Source organism: Diabrotica virgifera, chromosome 9 (assembly GCF_917563875.1).
Source record: "Diabrotica virgifera virgifera chromosome 9, PGI_DIABVI_V3a".
Classification (NCBI taxonomy): Eukaryota; Metazoa; Arthropoda; class Insecta; order Coleoptera; family Chrysomelidae; genus Diabrotica; species Diabrotica virgifera.
Genome location: NC_065451.1, coordinates 36,474,812 through 36,493,624, shown reverse-complemented (window position 1 = coordinate 36,493,624; position 18,813 = coordinate 36,474,812). Strand labels below are relative to the sequence as shown.

At 29.9% G+C, this 18,813-nt stretch overlaps 1 protein-coding gene across 2 annotated transcripts in view; it reads right to left on the bottom strand.

Annotated features, from left to right (window-relative positions):
* The window catches only part of LOC114329385 (transmembrane protease serine 4), a 110,196-nt gene that overhangs the window by 81,071 nt on the left and 10,312 nt on the right, over positions 1 to 18,813 (bottom strand). The window contains exons 3-4 of one of the 2 annotated variants that reach the window (XM_028278464.2): positions 12,244 to 12,385; positions 10,230 to 10,343 (exon numbers count right to left, since the gene is read on the bottom strand). The exons of the other annotated variant lie outside the window; for it this stretch is intronic. Of the exons in view, the coding sequence (XP_028134265.1) occupies positions 10,230 to 10,343; positions 12,244 to 12,385 (256 nt within the window). The remainder of the gene's footprint in view (positions 1 to 10,229; positions 10,344 to 12,243; positions 12,386 to 18,813) is intronic. 2 annotated transcript variants of the gene reach the window in all.

Genomic DNA, 18,813 nt, shown 5'->3' with positions numbered 1-18,813 from the left:
AAATTTATTAGGGGTCAAAGGTCAAAATTTGAGATTTTTTGGATTTTTTTCGAAAACGGTAAGATTTATAAAAAAAAACCTTAAACCAAAGTTGTAGATCTTAAAATTCTCTACAAAAATAGTCCTTATTATTTTTTTCCTAAGAGTTGCCATTCCTGAGATATCGCGATTCAAAGAGTCACATTATACATGATATGCACACGTTTCCACACCACCTGTGAGGTAGTGTACTCGGCGCGATTTTTTTACCGTGGTTTCCCCTGTAGGCCTACTCCACTAACTGTTTTGACAATTTTAGGATAATTTAAGGAAACAATACCGGTCAAGTTCTAGATATTACCTTATTATTGATATTGATTATTGATATTGCTATTGATTATTAGGTTAACTATTGTTTTGATTTCTTTAGATATTTTAATCAGATTCATATTCTTGAAAGTCTACTTCAACAGTCAAGTCTTCTTCGATTTCATCTTCTTCCTCTTCCTCTTGCTGGATGTTCAAAAATTATTCAAATGTGACTGAGTCATTGGTCTCTTCATTAAAATCACAGGAGTCTTCCTTTGTTGTACTAAACTGGACATTTGAGCAAGACTGACCTTGGCAGTTGGTATACACTAGAGAACACAGCAACCCGACTTTTTTACATCCACATTTGGCACTACAACCTTTTTTGAAATTGCAAAAATAGTGTTAAGGTGATACAGTAGCGATCAACAGGTAGCCAAAACGCGTTCCAAGATTGCGGCTGTAATTTTGAATATTTTTTCGAGATATTTGGCACACGTATTCGTAATATAATAAAGAATGGCGGTACAGAGCCCAATTTAAAAAATATATTAATATGTGGAAATTACTCTGTAATTAAATACAATATTAAAAAAACGAGTCTGTACCGCCATTAAGAAGAACAAAAAAATACCATTTTGGAACTACTAATGAAATAAAAAATTTTAGTAGTTCCAAAATGACACAAAATCTAGGCATCGGATAAAAAAGTTTATTTGAAGAAAGTGCATTTATTTGTTCTTCTTAATGGCGGTACAGGCTCGTTTTTTTAATATTGTAATTAATTACAGAGTAATTTCCACATATTAATATATTCTTCAAATTGGGCTCTGTACCGCCATTCTTTATTATATTACGAATACGTGTGCCAAATATCTCGAAAAAATATTCAAAATTACAGCCGCAATCTTGGAACGCGTTTTGGCTACCTGTTGATCGCTACTGTTTCCTCTTAAGGAGTTTTTCTGGAGCAGGTGGGAGTAAGGTTTTAATCGGTTCCAGAGTATTATCTATTAATTTGCAACCCCAGTCTTCTGGATTCAGTTCATTGCCGAGCCATGTTTGAACTTGATAATATACTCGATACAAATGTTGAAAAGCAGATGCTGATGTTGGAGGAAGACATGATAGTTGTACTTGTTTCTTGTTTCGCGTATTTTTTACACAATTTAAGTATCGGTATTTATCAAGACAAATAATTTTTTTGGAGCTCCATAAACCGCAAGAAGAAAGCTGAAATGTTAACTGACAAATTAACAGCTGCGAATATTGAAGTGAAACAAGCTAAAAATGACGCAGATGTCCTTATAATTGAGACAGCAATTGAAAAATTTAAGGCAACAAACACAACAATTGTAGTTGGTGAAGGTGTTGATTTGTTGGTAGTGATTACTGCAAGGACTCCAGTAGATAAATTTATTTATTTTCTGAAACCTGGAAGGGTTCAACAGCGAACAGAGATATATTCTTCGAATAGTTTATCGGCTTATCCCAAATGCCAAAAGTACATTTTATTTTTACATGCGATAACCGAAGGAATTCGCTTTCTTCTTGCGGTTTATGGAGCTCAAAAAAATTATTTTTCTTGATAAATACCGATACTTAACTTTTGTAAAAAATACGCGAAACAAGAAACAAGTACAACTTTCATGTCTTCCTCCAACATCAGCATCTGCTTTTCAACATTTGTATTGAGTATATTATCAAGTTCAAACATGGCTAGGCAATGAACTGAATCCAGAAGACTGGGGTTGGAAATTAATAGATAATACTCTGGAACCGATGAAAACCTTACTCCCACCTGCTCCAGAAAAACTCCTTAACACTATTTTTTGCAATTGAAAAAAGGTTGTATGTAGTGCCAAATGTGGATGTAAAAAAGTCGGGTTGCTGTGTTCTCTAGTGTGTACCAACTGCCAAGGTCAGTCTTGCTCAAATGTCCAGTTTAGTACAACAGAGGAAGACTCCTGTGATTTTAATGAAGAGACCAATGACTCAGTCACATTTGAATAATTTTTGAACATCCAGCAAGAGGAAGAGGAAGAAGATGAAATCGAAGAAGACTTGACTGTTGAAGTAGACTTTCAAGAATATGAATCTGATTAAAATATCTAAAGAAATCAAAACAATAGTTAACCTAATAATCAATAGCAATATCAATAATCAATATCAATAATAAGGTAATATCTAGAACTTGACCGGTATTGTTTCCTTAAATTATCCTAAAATTGTCAAAACAGTTAGTGGAGTAGGCCTACAGGGGAAACCACGGTAAAAAAACGCGCCGACTACACTACCTCACAGGTGGTGTGGAAACGTGTGCATATCATGTATAATGTGACTCTTTGAATCGCGATATCTCAGGAATGGCAACTCTTAGGAAAAAAATAATAAGGACTATTTTTGTAGAGAATTTTAAGATCTACAACTTTGGTTTAAGGTTTTTTTCTGATAAATCTTACCGTTTTCGAAAAAAATCCAAAAAATCTCAAATTTTGACCTTTGACCCCTAATAACTTTTGACGCACACATGGGATCGATGGGGACTTTTTAAACTTTATTTGTTATGGTATACCCTAGCTCTCCACCAAAATTTGGCTCTCCGGCAATTTTTGTTATTTGCCAAGCATTTTGATGTCTTTGACCGGATTATAAGCTCTCAATCACAGTTAATGTTTTGTCCTCTACACCTTTTTTCTTCAGTATTTCCCACAATTTATCCCTCTTCACCTTATCAAAAGCCTTCTCCAAATCTATAAATGCCAGTGATGCTGTCTGGTTTTGTGGGATAACTTTTTCTATTATTTGTTTCAATGTGAATACGTGGTCCTGGGTATTTTTCCTTTACGGAATCCACTTTGTGCTTCGTGCAGTGAACTTTCAATTTTCTTAAGTCGCCTCTCAGTTATTTTTTCGAAGGCTTTCATAGACGTGCATAGTAAAGAAATTCCTCTATAATTACTGTAACATTTCTTGTCTCCTTTCTTGTAAATGGGCAAAATCAGCGCCATTTCCCAATCTTTTGGAATTATCTCTTTCTTCCATATTTCATTAAAAACCTCCAGGAGTTACATCCATTGCCTTTCTTACCCATGTGCTTCAACATTTCGTTCGTTTTTCTATCAAACCCAAGTGCTTTTCATTTTTTTAGCCATTTAATAGCATCCTCTAACATTTTCTCACCTGTTTCTCCCTGTTTCAGTAGGTTTCCTACTTCCTCCTCCATTGTATCTGTATGCGTTGCTTCCAGAAGTTCTTGAAAATACTCTTTCCATCTGCTCATTATTTCTTTGTTTTCGGTTAACACTTTTCCTTCTGAATCTCTAATATATCTATTTGTTTCTTTTTTATCCTGCCTGAACGATTTAAGAATTTTATAAAACAGCTTTTGGTTTTCTTTGCTATTTTGTTCCATTTTCTTTCCAAATTCTGCCCAACTTGTTTTTTTTTTGCCTCTGAAACTAGTTCCGTTGCTTTTTTCCTTTGTTTCTTGTACTCTTCATAACTAGTTTCGTTCCTATTGGCCTATAAAAGTATTTTTTACAAGCGGTTTTCTTATTTTTAATAGCATTTTTCACATTGTCTGTCCACCAAGATGTTTGTTTCTTGTTTTTGACGGTTCTACAGGTTCCACAAGCTTCCTTTGCCGCTTCTAAGATTGCTTTCTTGTATATAACCCAGGAATGCTCTATAGACCAGGGCGCATCTGTAAAAATATTAGTACATTTGGACGTTGAGAGGTGACTCAAATTTTTTTGCAGAAATTGCTTGAAAATAATTCAAATATTAATATTTGAGTTATCCTCCCTCTCAAAAAAGTCCGGAACATTGCTTAAATAATCAAAATGTCAAAAAATTAAGGAAAAATTCGATTTTTTTCTCCGTTTTTGATTATAACTTTAAAAGTATTTATTTCCGAGAAAAGTTGTACTGACATAAAAGTTGTATAATTAAATGTCCTACAATACAAAATTGGTTAAAAATTTAAAAAATAGTCACCCTTGTTGCAAAATAGCAATAATTGCGAAAAAAAAAACAAACAAAAACAAGTATTCGTATTTTACGTTTCTCAACCATTTATGCTACACTTAGGACCTTCATATTTCACCCAAAAAAACTTTATTATATAGTAAAACAATACTGTAAATTTCATTAAGATCGGTTTAATAGATTTTGCAAAATAAATTTTGCAATCCAGCTTTCGCAAAAAAAAATTCATTTTTTCAAAATGTTACAGGACTGAAAATAAAGCAGATAGAAAGTTGAAATTTTTTTGCTTATAGAAGTGTACTGTACCTTTCATTTTCAATTTGCAATATTAAAATCGATTAACTACCACGGCGCCAGGAATTTTTTTAAATAAACATTAATTATTGGTGCTACGCGCAGGACAGCGGATAGTTTGCTCTGATGGGGCATTCCAATGACCTTTGATAATGATTGATACATTTTAATTTTTATTATATTTCGATATAAATAAATAAATTTGTTTATTGCAAAATAAAAACAAATACGCTCTCCTTTGAAATAACACGTTTTATTAGCAAAAACTTTCTTTGTTCATATATTTTAACTTACAGAATAAAAGTTTATTATTTTTAAACATATGCAATGGTTTAAACAATATTTCACAAACAATAATAAAATTAGTTTTATTTTTGTGGAATTAAAATATTTAAATACAACAAATTATAGAGTAAGAAAATAATGTGTTAGATAAAGATTGGAAGAAATTTTGGTGGAAATCAACTTGTGTGAATCGAACACCGCTGTCCTGCGCGTAGCACCAATAATTAATGTTTATTTTAAAAAAATTCCTGACGCCGTGGTAGTTAATCTATTTTAATTTTGCAAATTGCAAATGAAAGGCACAGTACACTTCTATAAGCAAAAAAAACTTCAACTTGCTATCTGCTTTATTTTCAGTCCTGCAACATTTTAAAAAAATGAATTTTTTTTGCGAAAGCTGGATTGCAAAATTTATTTTGCAAAATCTATTGAACCGATCTTAATGAAATTTACAGTGTTGTTTAAATATATCATATAGTTTTTTTTGGTAAAATATGAAGGTCCTAAGTGTAGCATAAATTGTTGAAAAGCGTAAAATGCAAATACTTGTTTTTGTATCGCTTTTTCGCAATTATTGCTATTTTGCAACAAGGGTGACTATTTTTTAAATTTGTAGCCAGTTCTATATTATAGAAAATTTAATTAGGCAACTTTTATGTTAGTACAACTTTTCTCAGAAATGAATAGTTTTAAAGTTATAATCAAAAAACCAATAAAAAAATCGAATTTTTCCTTCATATTTTGACATTTTGATTATTTAAACAATGTTGCGGACCATTTTGAGTGGGAGGATAACTCAAATATTATTATTTGAATTATTTTCAAGCAATTTCTGCAAAAAAATTTGAGTCACCTCTCAACGTCCATCTCAAAACAGATGCGCCCTGGACTACTACGTTTTTATCTCTTCTATTGAAGTAGTCCCTAATTTTTGTTCGACTAATTCTTTGAATGTGTTAGCTACTCGTTTGTCATTTAGTTTGTAACTTCTTATTGTTTCGCATTCAGTTTTTTGCATACTCCTATTCTTATTCTCTGCTTTTCTTTCATTTACATCTCTGGTTTTATATATTACAATAAAATAATCACTACATGATCAATTACATAGAGTAACTGAGTGTAAAGAAAATCAAGGAGTGTTATCAAATAATAAGAAAATTATAATGTATACTTCCATAAATAACTATTTAAAAAATATTTGTCTTTCTAGGCGTTGCATTTTTTTGCCATCAGTATTAGTAAATTATACCAAATTATAAATTTTTTGTTTTTAAAAACGAATTTTAATACAAAAACAGGACTTTTATTAATTATATGTGTGTATGTAGTCTTTTTCAAATTGTTCTATCATACTTTTAACCCTAATTGTTATATTAATTTGTAGGGTGTTTTATTAAAAATAATAAAGATAATAAACTAATGTGTGATCTGTGTGAACCATTCTGGATGCATATTAAATATACACTGACCGGCAAAGAAGTGGCCACTTTATAAATTTCCGAAAATAAAAATTCATTGGAAGTTTTATGCATTTTTTCATGTTGCGTCTCAATTTTTGCGATATATTTATTGCGATCATGTATGCTTGATTTTGATAGTTTGTGATAGTTTTGACGTCTATGTTGTTGTTTTTTGTAGTCGCTGTTTATCTTCTAAGTTGAAAACATTATGTCTGAATAATTAAGATATGGTGTCATCTACAGTAGATGTTTCTCGAATTATTGCATTGATACAAGACGGAAGAGGTCAAATTTATATATCCGAAACTTTAGGTATTCCGAGAACTACAGTACAGAGAGCTTTCCATCGCTTTATGGAGATTGGCACATACTAATGTCGACCTGGTTCCGGTCGTGGAAGAGTTACCTCACAAAGGGATAATCGTTTTTTTGTGATGGAACTTTTAAGAAATCGCCATTCCACTGCAATTGCTGCAAAAAACCGTCTGCAGGAGATTCTAAATGTGAATGTAGGTGAGAGAACGGTTAGAAGACGCCTCAATGGAAGATGACTAATAGAAAGGAGGCAGTCTATTGTTCCCGAATTACAACCCAGCCAGATACTGTAGAAATCGATTATTTTTTGCTCGACAACATCAACACTGGGATATACAGGATTGGAGCCGAATCAGCCGAGGAGAGAAGGTTTGGAGATGGAGAAATGAAAGATATGCCTAAGCTTCTATGTCCCAGAGAAGAAAGTTTGCCGGTGGTGGTGTCATGGTTTGGGCTGGAATCTCATTTGAAGCTCGAACTGAACTTAATTTTATCAACGACTTCCTGAATGCTCACCAGTATATTAGTCCAAGAGCCAAAGCTTCTCACCTCGCAATTTTTACAGAATGGATGAAAATTCAAGAATAAGTAGTGGATAGTCCACGGATCAAAATCTATACGATGCCGAAAGGCGCTTTTACCATGGGTGTGGTTGCCCCCCCATCTCGGAGGAAATTTTTATTATATTTTGATCGCAAAGTTGATAAAATCATTCATTCTAAGCAAAATATTATCCATATATTTTTTTGATAAAACTAATAGTTTTCGATTTATTCGCTATCGAAAGTGTTAGTTTTATATCTAAAAAATCAACGTTTTTCGATAATACTCATTTACGATTCACTCAATTTTTGCCGTAGAAAAGATTTTTTCAAACCAAGTTCTTGGAAATTAAATAACCTACAATTTCATATTTAAACATTTTTTGTATCTCTGATGCCAATCTTTCTATTTTGAAGAAAATGGAATTTTTTACCAAACTACAAAAATTCGTTATTCGATTTTAACTCCAGCTTTTTTAAAACTAATCATTCGAAGCCAGTCAAACTTCTAGAATCTATTATTAATACATAAATAAAGAAGAATGATTACATACTACAATATTATTTTTATAGATACATGGTACATTGTGTTGTTTTTTTATTTTGTTTTTTTAAATTATTTTACTGTGTTTTTTAATATATATTTTAGTTTGTGCGAAACACATTTTTGTACTTCTTTTTTTATTTTTCTATTCTTTTTTATTTTGTTTCTATTTTTTTTCTTATGTTTTTTTGTTATTATTGTATTATGTTTTTTTATATATTATTTTTTTCTTTGATTTTGACCGCAAAGTTGATAAAATCATTCGTTCTAAGTAAAACATGATCCATACATTTTTTTGATAAAATTAATAGTTTTCGATTTATTCGCTATCGATAGTGTTAGTTTTATATCCAAAAAATCAACGTTTTTCGATAATACTCATTTACGATTCACTCAATTTTTGCCGTAGAAAAGATTTTTTCAAACCAAGTTCTTGGGAATTAAATAACCTACAATTTCATATTTAAACATTTTTTGTATCTCTGATGCCAATCTTTCTATTTTGAAGAAAATGGAATTTTTTACCAAACTACAAAAATTCTTTATTCGATTTTAACTCCAGCTTTTTTAAAACTAATCATTCGAAGCCAGTCAAACTTCTAGAATCTATTATTAATACATAAATAAAGAAGAATGATTACATACTACAATATTATTTTTATATATACATGGTACATTGAGTTGTTTTTTTATTTTGTTTTTTTAAATTATTTTACTGTGTTTTTTAATATATATTTTAATTTGTGCGAAACACATTTTTGTACTTCTTTTTTTATTTTTCTATTCTTTTTTATTTTGTTTCTATTTTTTTTCTTATTTTTTTTTGTTATTATTGTATTATGTTTTTTATATATTATTTTTTCTTTTAATTTTTTCAAACCACATTAACAAATTATGCCTATTTAGTACATATTACGTTTACAACTTGTATTTACATAATTTAACATGTTTATAAATGAGATGAAGAACTTACATATCATTTGTAAATATTGAAGTATTAAGGTTTATTGGGAAAACATTTTAAATCTTTTAATTCCTTATAAAGGTCGTTTATGTTATTTATGTGTAAATGACACTCTAATATGACATGTGTTAGATCTCCGATTTTGCCACAAGTACAATTGGGAGTATCTGACAAGCCGATTCTATGCATGTAAGGTGGCGTAAGAGCATGATTGGCTCTCAGCCGATTAATGGTCTTTATAAAATGTTTGTTATATTCTGTGTAAAACCATCTTTTTCAGAATATCCTAGGGTTACAATGAGCAAAATTTGAGCTAGTATTACATTCTCTGTAATACAATTGCCAATTATTTTTAAGTTTTTGTCTGCTGAAAGTATCAATATCTGAAGCTGGAATTAAATTTTTGTTTATTTTTTCTCCGATCATATAAGCTGATTTATCAAAATTGTCAACTATTTCATTGCCTTTTATTCCCGAATGACCCTTAATCCAAGCAATTGTTACATTTACTTCTAATTGTGTAATTTCAAACAGAGTTTTAAGTATATTCAATTCAATGTGGTTTATGTGTTTGACGGTTTGAATGTTACTTAATCTGTCCACCACGCTTTTACTGTCAGTAAATATAACATAATTGCTAGTTGGATTCAGTAGTGCATACTGAACAGCAAACATTACTGCAATCATTTCTGCTGTGTATATTGAGCATTCAATAGGTCGGCTATATTGATGATGGTAATTTTTATTTTCGTGGAATACTGCACAGCCCGTTCCATTTGCATCTTTTGACCCATCGGTAAATATGTACTGAAAATTTGACCATTTTTCTCTAATAAGTATATCAAATATATTTGGCGGTAAATGTGAGTTTAAATAACATGTTTAAACTTGTTAGAAAATAATTTTTTTGTCATTTCACTGTAGTAAGGCGGAATTTGGCTTTTATAGATAACTATACTGTACTTTACCGTACTTAGATAACTTTCTACCAAAGGTATAGATTTTTTAGTTCTCCAGTACTTATGAGTGAGGTCTAAAACTGAGAGCTCATGTAGATCTTGTATTGAAGGTATTTACATTTTTTGGACAGAATTCGAGTTATAAATTTATCACTGACAAATTGGCGACGTAAATGCAATGGACGTTCCACTGCTTCATTTTCCAATATTTGGACTGGAGTGGTTTTTAAATAACCTAGGCATAATCTTAAGCATTTATTTTTTTGGATTTCAAGTTTATTTAGAAGTGTATTGGTTTTTTAGATATTTTAGTGCATAATACCCGATATTAGACAATTTTGCTTAAGTTAATTCGTAATAACTTTCACTAAAAAAAAGGATAACCTTCTTTGAGCTTTCACAACCAAATACGTGAAATAATATTGACGTGAATTAAAACAGATGTTGAGTATACCTACAATATGAAACAGTGCATAAAACTTCTAATGAAGTTAATAGGACGGCCACTTTTTTTTGCCGGTCAGTGTATTATATGTTTTTAATGTCGGCAATGTATTAATTTTGTTCATGTGTTTACTCATCTCATACCTCGGTTAGTCCCCAACCAGCAGCTAAAATAGGCGCCCCCTCTGGTAATTGGTCATCTTGATTTGGTAAACGTGCTGGTTGAATCTTATTGGAAAATTCAACTTTTTGTGCTAACTGAAATAATTTAAAGTTTATACGATTTATTTTAAAACACAGTAGGTAAATATTTAATAGGGAATTTGCATAAAATTTTAAATTCGAAAAAATTGCTATAAATCACAACAGAACATAATTTAAACATATATCAAAGAAAAAAAAGTTTTTTGTCTTTAGTTTGGCCCTTAAAGACGATTAAAATAGAGAGAAAATTCAAATTATAGCAGGTAGCCCAAAACGCGCCCACATTGGTCGTGACGTCATATCATTATAGTATTTGAAGTCCTCGCCATTAATTCATTAGGTTTGGCATTCATTTGACACTCAGTTTTATAAATATTTTGATAGTTGCTATTTCTGACTAATTGAGTGTTTTATATAAACTGGTGTATATTATATAAAATGTAATGATGTGACGTCACAAGTGTTCGCACGCTTTTTGGTTCGTTTGAAATGGTTTGAAAAGGTTGAGTTTTTGAGGTGTGAAATCTTGGAAATCCTATTTTTAAACAAAACTGAACATTATTAGGTAATAAATCAAAAATGTGCAAGTTCACTATTTAATATATGGATATCTATATCTTAGTATCATCTGACTAGAACAGATCTACTAAATAGTAATTAAAACCAAAATAAACATCCTTCAAAAATCGAAATAACAGGTATGAATAGACTTTAAAAGGGGGTGATCAATTTCAAATGAATTTAAGACAATATTATGTTCTTCAATTTCCGTCCAAACAAAACGATTACATCTATTTCAATATGCTCATTCAATTTGAAGATGATTAAAGGGTTGCCAATGCGAGTCCATTGTACAATTGGATATAGTAATTGAGTCAATACTCGCAATCTTTAGTTTGTATTTTTATTAGTTGTTATTTAATCATGGGGTAACCGGTTTCGAGTCTTACAATATATGACTCATCATCAGGCCCAGTACAAAAAGTCTTCTCAATACAAACTACAAGCTAAAAACACAAAACGAGAGACATGTACACACATATATATATATATATATATATATATATATATATATATATATATATATATATATATATATATATATATATATATATAAAACATAAAAAACAACTTTGTCTTGGTTTCAATCACACACAATAAAGCCAAGCAACTGTATAGTACTGAACTCAATAGTCTATAGCATGTAAAAATGAGACACTTAGTCATTGGGAGCAACCAATCAGATGAAAAGTGCTTGGTGTATAATTTGATATATATATATATATATATATATATATATATATATATATATATATATATATTTTTTTTTTTTTAAGATAACAGATATTATTTTTTAAGATATTAAATTTTTTTATTTATATATATATATATATATATATATATATATACTACCATCAATCCTTAACTAGTCAAGGGTTGATGGAGTCCTGATTAGATCGTATGCGATTAAAAGACATAATACAAAGTTTTTAGTGATCGGTATGTACTTACATAACAGCCATAGAAACTGTTCCACAGAGCTAAAGATGTACCTGGAAGTCACCAGCCCCATAAGAAGAGTTGACCAATCAAACAGTCAAACAGTTATATATATATATATATATATATATATATGTGTACATGTCTCTCGTTTTGTGTTTTTAGCTTGTAGTTTGTATTGAGAAGACTTTTGTACTGGGCCTGATGATGAGTCATATATTGTAAGACTCGAAACCGGTTGCCCCATGATTATATAACAACTAATAAAAATACAAACTAAAGATTGAGAGTATTGACTCAATTACTATATCCAATTGTCAATTTGAAGAGTTTAAATGAATTGATCTATTGTGTATTACCTAAACATGTTTATACGGTTGTGATTTTAATCAAAATCAGTTATGTAGCAGATGAAATAAGTGGCAAGAGCCAAAAATTTGACTTGAATACATACCTTAATAATTGCTATATCATTAATAAACAAGAAAGATATGTACCATTCATGTATTTTTACATCTTTAACTTGAATTTTCGTTCCTGGCTGAGTTATATCATGAGTTCCTGCCAGGATAGAATATAAACTCCATTGGTGTGGGCTAAAAATTACAACGTTATTAACCTTTTGTTTTTTAACTGTTTGCGAACTGCTCGCGTACAGTTCGTTGAAAATACATTTGCAGCGAACTCATAATTTACAGCGAATTAGTAATTTTATTTTAAAATCACGTTCTAAATGTGCCTAAATAAACACAGCAATTATTTGTTTATCAACTATAAAATAAAAATTGATTACATTGTGTTTCTCACGTTTCTTATCTCTAGGAACACGCCATTCACACAAGCTCGATTCGACGAAACGAACCAGACAATATCGCTTCGTCTCCAATCCAAATGGAACGGCAAATCGGCAAATATCATGTGTGTTCAGTGTTCATCCCAAAAACTGACAGGCCGTGGTTCGAGACAAGCGACGAACGAACAGCTCCGAAGTGGTTCGTCCCGCTGCGCTGTACAAATTAATACAAATATAGCGTTTGCATACAGCACGGGTCGCATATGGATACCCAGCTTTAAATTTTAAGCAAAACCTCAGTGATCGTCTCCCCCATTTATAGTCCAGAGTAATAAGGATTTTCTCGGGGCACTCAAAGATCCAGGTAGCTGACTACTTTTTTAGTCATTGTAGACCTATAGGAAGAAAACCTACCTGTTTCCTGCCTAGATTTCGCGTCCGTTTTTTAATTATTAACGGAGTGCAAAAATCGCGATTTTTTCGATTTTTTGCACTCCATTCAAAAGCTACATCATTGACATAAAATTACAGAATTCAGTTTTTTAGAACATTGAAAAACCTTCAGAATGCCGATTTTTGAAAGCTAAAAAGGTAATTTGTTGCTACGCAAACTGCAAAATAAGTGAAAATGGTTATTTGTTAATAACTTTTACTAAAACTACCTTAGAACTTTAGTGTTTCACCCACAGTTGGGTATTAGCGCACTTAACAAACCTTCAAAATTTGAGACCAATACATTAAATAGTTTAAGAGTTATTCTATTTGTTTATCCCAGGCACCTTTATTTTGCAATAAGATAAGACAGAAAATAATGAAGATGGGGCAATTCTGAGTAAACCAAATAAAAGTAGAAAAGTGATAGTATCAAAATGTATTAAAAATAGATAAAAATAATTAACATTGTCAAAAATCCTAATGCCAAATTTTTGAAATTTTGTAGTTTATAAACATTTAGAAAAACTTTAAAAAATGTTGTCCGTAGAAACAATATTTTTATATATTAGAAAAGATAGTATTTTAACACGAATTTTCAAATAAAAAAATTTTGTCTGGGTTCATTTGGGACAAAGTTAGCCATACGTTTTTTTTTAATTTACAGCTAATTTGTTTATAATAATTAAGGAATCTCATTAATGTCATTTTAAAGAATGGAATTTGTATTTTTTCCTAAAAGATTTGCATAAACATTGTACCTTCACAGCACCCTCTACGATTTTTCAAAAATGTAGTTCAAACGATTACTAAGGGGAACCTACAAATCCACCGAGTTAAAATACCGAAAAAGCAATTTCAAGCTAATACAATTTTCGGTATCTCCGGATCAACTCAATGGATTTTAATCTTTCTTTTCTTAATTTGTATGTAATTTATAAGTACATTACAAATATGTAATTTGTTTATAAATTTATTAATTTATAATCTGTCTGCTTTGTTTAAACAATTCTTGAAAAAATATTTTTTTACAAAAATCTATTTTTTTAATCATAGTATTGTTAATGATCATAGAAAAAGGTAACGTACACTTTAATACATGAATTCTTTTTATTAGATAATTATTTATTAAAGATAATTTATTTATTATAGTATACCTTAACTTTTTCTATGATTAATTTTGATAGTATGATTGAAAACATGGATTTTTGCGAAAAAATTATTTTTTCAAAAATTGTTTAAACAAATTAGACTGCTTATTAATAAATAAATGTCTAGACAAATGGCATATTTGTAATCTACAGAAAAATTACATACACATTAAAAAAGAACGATCAAAATATATTCAGTAGATCCCGAGATATACAGGTCTGGATCCCGCGTATGAAAAAAAAGTTGATTAATAGCAAGCTGAAAATTTGTTAATAGCTTAAGGGTGTCCAGTTGGATAAACTTTGATATATGGGAACACTGGAACAGGGGCAGTTTTAATTGTGGAACAGGTTAAAAATTTGGAACGATCAGACCACGAAAACGGCACATTTATTTTGTCCGACAGAATAGACTTAAACTCCCCGAACAGAGATTAAACTCTCATGCAAAAATCAGACTGCTATTTATCACCTGTCATAATTCCTGCCATTTGACATATTCTACATGTTCCACTCATTAAAACGCCCATTTGGTGATAAATAGCAGTCTGATTTTTGCATGAGAGTTTAATCTCTGTTCGGGGAGTTTAAGTCTGTTCTGTCGGACAAAATACATGTGCCGTTTTCGTGGTCTGACCCTTCCAAATTTTTAACCTGTTCCACAAACTTCCCCTGTTGCAGTGTTCCCATATATCAAAGTTTGTCCGACTAGACACCCTTAAGCTATTAACAAATTTTCAGCTTACTATTAATCAACTTTTTTTATACGCGGGATCGAGACCTAAATCATAATAGAAAATGATAGTACATAGTTTTAAGTTGCCTTTTTTAGTTTTTGAACTCGTGCATTTGTCGGCTCCCAGCTCCCCCTTCATTTACCACGACTAGTCACCAATTGAAATACATTTTTAAAAATTAGTGTAAAATACGAGCTTTTCTAATATGTAAAATGATTTTTTCTACGGACAATATTTTTAAAGTTATTCTAAATGTTTATAAACTACAAAATTTCACAAATTTGGCATTAGTATTTTTGACTATATTAGATAATTTTTTTATCTTTTTGCAGTACATTTTGATAGTATCAGTTTTCTACTTTTACTTGGCATACGCAGAATTGCCCTATCTTCATTATTTTCTGTCTTATGTTATTGCAAAATATAGGTCTCTGGAATAAACAATTAGAATAACTCTTAAACCAATTAATGGATCGGTCTTAAATTTTGAGGGTTTGTTAAGTACCCCAATACCCAACTTTAGGTGAAACACTAAAGTTATAAGGTAGTTTTAGTAACATTTATTAACAAATAACGATTTTCACTTATTTTGCAGTTTGAGTAGCAAACAATTAACTTTTTAACTTTCAAAAATCGGTATTTTGAAGGTTTTTTAATGTTCTAAAAATTAAATTTTGTAATTTTATGTCAACTATTTAGCTTTTGAATAGGATGCAAAAAATCGAAAAAAATCGCGATTTTTGCACTAAATTGTTAATAATTAAAAAACGGAAGTGAACTCTAGGCAGGATACAGGTAGGTTTTCTTCCTATAGGTCTACAATAACTAATAGGGGAGTGCATTTAGATTTTCACTTCGGAAAAAATCAAACAAGATAAAACTTTTTGTAATTTCATTAAGAAATGTTTAATAAACAACATATCAAAAAGTTCTACTCGAGAAGTGGGTGCTTCATTTTTTATTAAACAAATGAACAGCGAAGTTAGATATTTTTTTAAATAACTCCGAAAATATAATATCTAAAAAAAAACTGACTTGACCATTGAAAAATTCAGAAAATTTTACAAAAAAAAACCTTATATAAAGATTTTTCTAAAATTAAATCTCTAGCTTCTGTAATTTTTTATTTATAATGCTAGAGTCACCCTTCTCACACACATTGGCGCACTGTAAACTAGCGTTGGAAGAAGTGCACGGTTGAGTTTTTTTAATGTAATTCTTTAACTAATGGATCAAAAGAAATTCTACAAATTGGACATGAAATAAGATGAAATAAGATATCTTATGGTTGTAATAAAAAGAAATAAAATATATGGACATAAGTACGGTGTGGGCGGAAAATGAGCCTTACATGAATTTTGTTTAAAAATGATTTAAAAATGTGTAACTAATACAATTTTACTTATAAAACTCTCAAATTCGCACAACTTAACTCTCAATCATCTTACTAAACGATGTTTTATTCAAAAAAAACCTCAAAAATTTAATTAAAATAATACGATGTCTCAAAAAATGTAATTTTTGAAAACTTCGTAGTTTTACAGAATTCCCACCATTTTAAGACGGTATTACTCAAGTTTGAATAAATCTAATACAATTTTTTTGCTATTTTTTTAAAGCCTGGGATGTAATCTTTAAAAAACACTGAATTATTTTAGTTTAAAAATGAAATAAACAATTTATTTTTGAGAAAACTAAGAAAGATAACAAAAATGTAATACAAAAACCGAAAATTACCAGCTGAAAAAATGTATATACAGAGTGATCAAAACTTTTTTCTGTAAAACTTACCCAAAATACATTTAACAATAAGCTTTAGCAATAATAAATGTTCAACAAAAAAATTTTTTTTAGCTCTTATACAGTATGTCTGTGTAACTTGGAACCTATTGATAACTTTTTTAATATCAGTTTTACGAAAAAAAGTTATTCTTTATAAAATACTCTGCATCGTATATAACATAAGATGCAACCATCAAATATCAAGTTTTGTTAATTTTGTACGAGGTATGTCAAAAAATATGAATTTCACTCAAGAGTAAAGTACCTTTATATTTCACAATATCGAGAATTTTTATAAAGAAAAGTTGTTTGGACTTAAAAACTATGTTACAATATGTAATTATATTCTTCTAATCGAAAATTTGTTTTTTTTTTTATATTCTTTCTAATACATACATTTTAATTTTTAATATTATTGTGAAAATTTTTGTTTATCTTTTTTTTAAGAATGAAATTCCATATTTGTTTGATTGGATTCTACTTGTTTTTCATTTAAATATCCGCCATTTTCGATCCGGCATTTTGAAATTTAAATTTTCAATCTTTAATTCAGATTCAACAACCTGTTAAAAATAAAGACAATAAATGTTATAGAAAAATGTTCTTTTTTATTTTCTTTTTAGAAAATCCGCATTTTGGATCCGCAATTTTATAGTTTATAATGTTAACATTTAAGTTAGGTTTACCAAAGCACTCAAAAATAAATATATGTAGAAATAAATATATTTTGTGAAGAAATTATGATTTTACAACTATTTTTTAAGTTATTCGCCATTTTGGATCTGCCAGTTTATAATTTAAATTATCAAAATTTGATTCAGGTTCAGCAACCTCTCAAAAATATCTACATATATGCAAACAAACACGTTTTATAAAAAAATTCGGATTTTACAACTACTTTGTAAGGATTTTTAGGAAAAAATCCGCCATTTTGAATTTGCAAATTGTAATGTCAGATTCGGGTTCAGCATAATCAAAACTAAAATAAAAACATTTTTTATCAAAATAAAATGTTGAATTCACCCAAGTTCTTAACATTTTTTATACAAAACAATTGTTATTGTTTAAACAATTAATAAACAATTAGCGGCGAAATTTGTGAGTAGAACTTTTTACTTTAACATATTTATAAACTAACAAAAAAAGTTTTAGAAAAATATAACCTTGTTTGATTTTTTCCGAAACATTGTATCTTTTCGTTCTAATTGCACTCCCCTATAAAAAAGTCAGCTACCTGGATCTTTGAGTGTCCCGAGCATGGTCTATTTCTAGCTTATTACCCTGGAGTATTATACCACAGTCGGCGCATCGAGTTGCTTGTGTGCTATAAATTACCATTGCACTGTATAACAAATTTTAAATAAAACGACGGATATTTAATATTATAACAGACCAACCCCTTAAGCGGCGCCTCTGGAGGGTAGTCTGTGATATTCATGTGATATTAATATTGTTAACTATCCACACATGGCTCTTCAAAAGCCCTATATATTATGAAGTGACCTATTTAGTGCGTGTGTTCTGACTGTTTTGTTTTTATTTTACGGTTTGAAGATTTGAATAGACAGGCAGACAGTAGACAGTATAATATCAGCTTTTGCTTTTATCTAGTTAACGATCGGCTTTTGTATGGGAGACACAAAATACACAGCTCCATCCAATTTCGCAATTTTCATTGTAAAAAACCCTAAACCCTCTGACATTAATTATTATTAGTAATATTGTATCTATTATACTTATTAGGTTTGGCTATCCAACGTATATTATCCCAGGCAACCAAGTGACGTCAATAACGTCGAGGAAACGTCAGTTTTTGGTTAAATATATTCACGTTTTTGAACGTTACGTCATATAAACATCTTTTGTAGGTGCTTTTAAATTATGTAAGATTAATGACGTTAAAATACGTTTGAAAAACGTTTTGATTTCAGACCTCAAGTCACAAAATTGGAAGGAGCTTAAAGTTTATTATTAACTCCAAACAATTTCGTTTATAACGTTAAATGGTCATAAATTTTTTAAAATATATTGTTTACGTGCTTTGTGTGGTAAAATAAGAGTTTTCATTTAGATATTTAGTTGAAGAACGTGTTAATTAAGAGATTTTTATTCGTATTTACTCAGGTGAG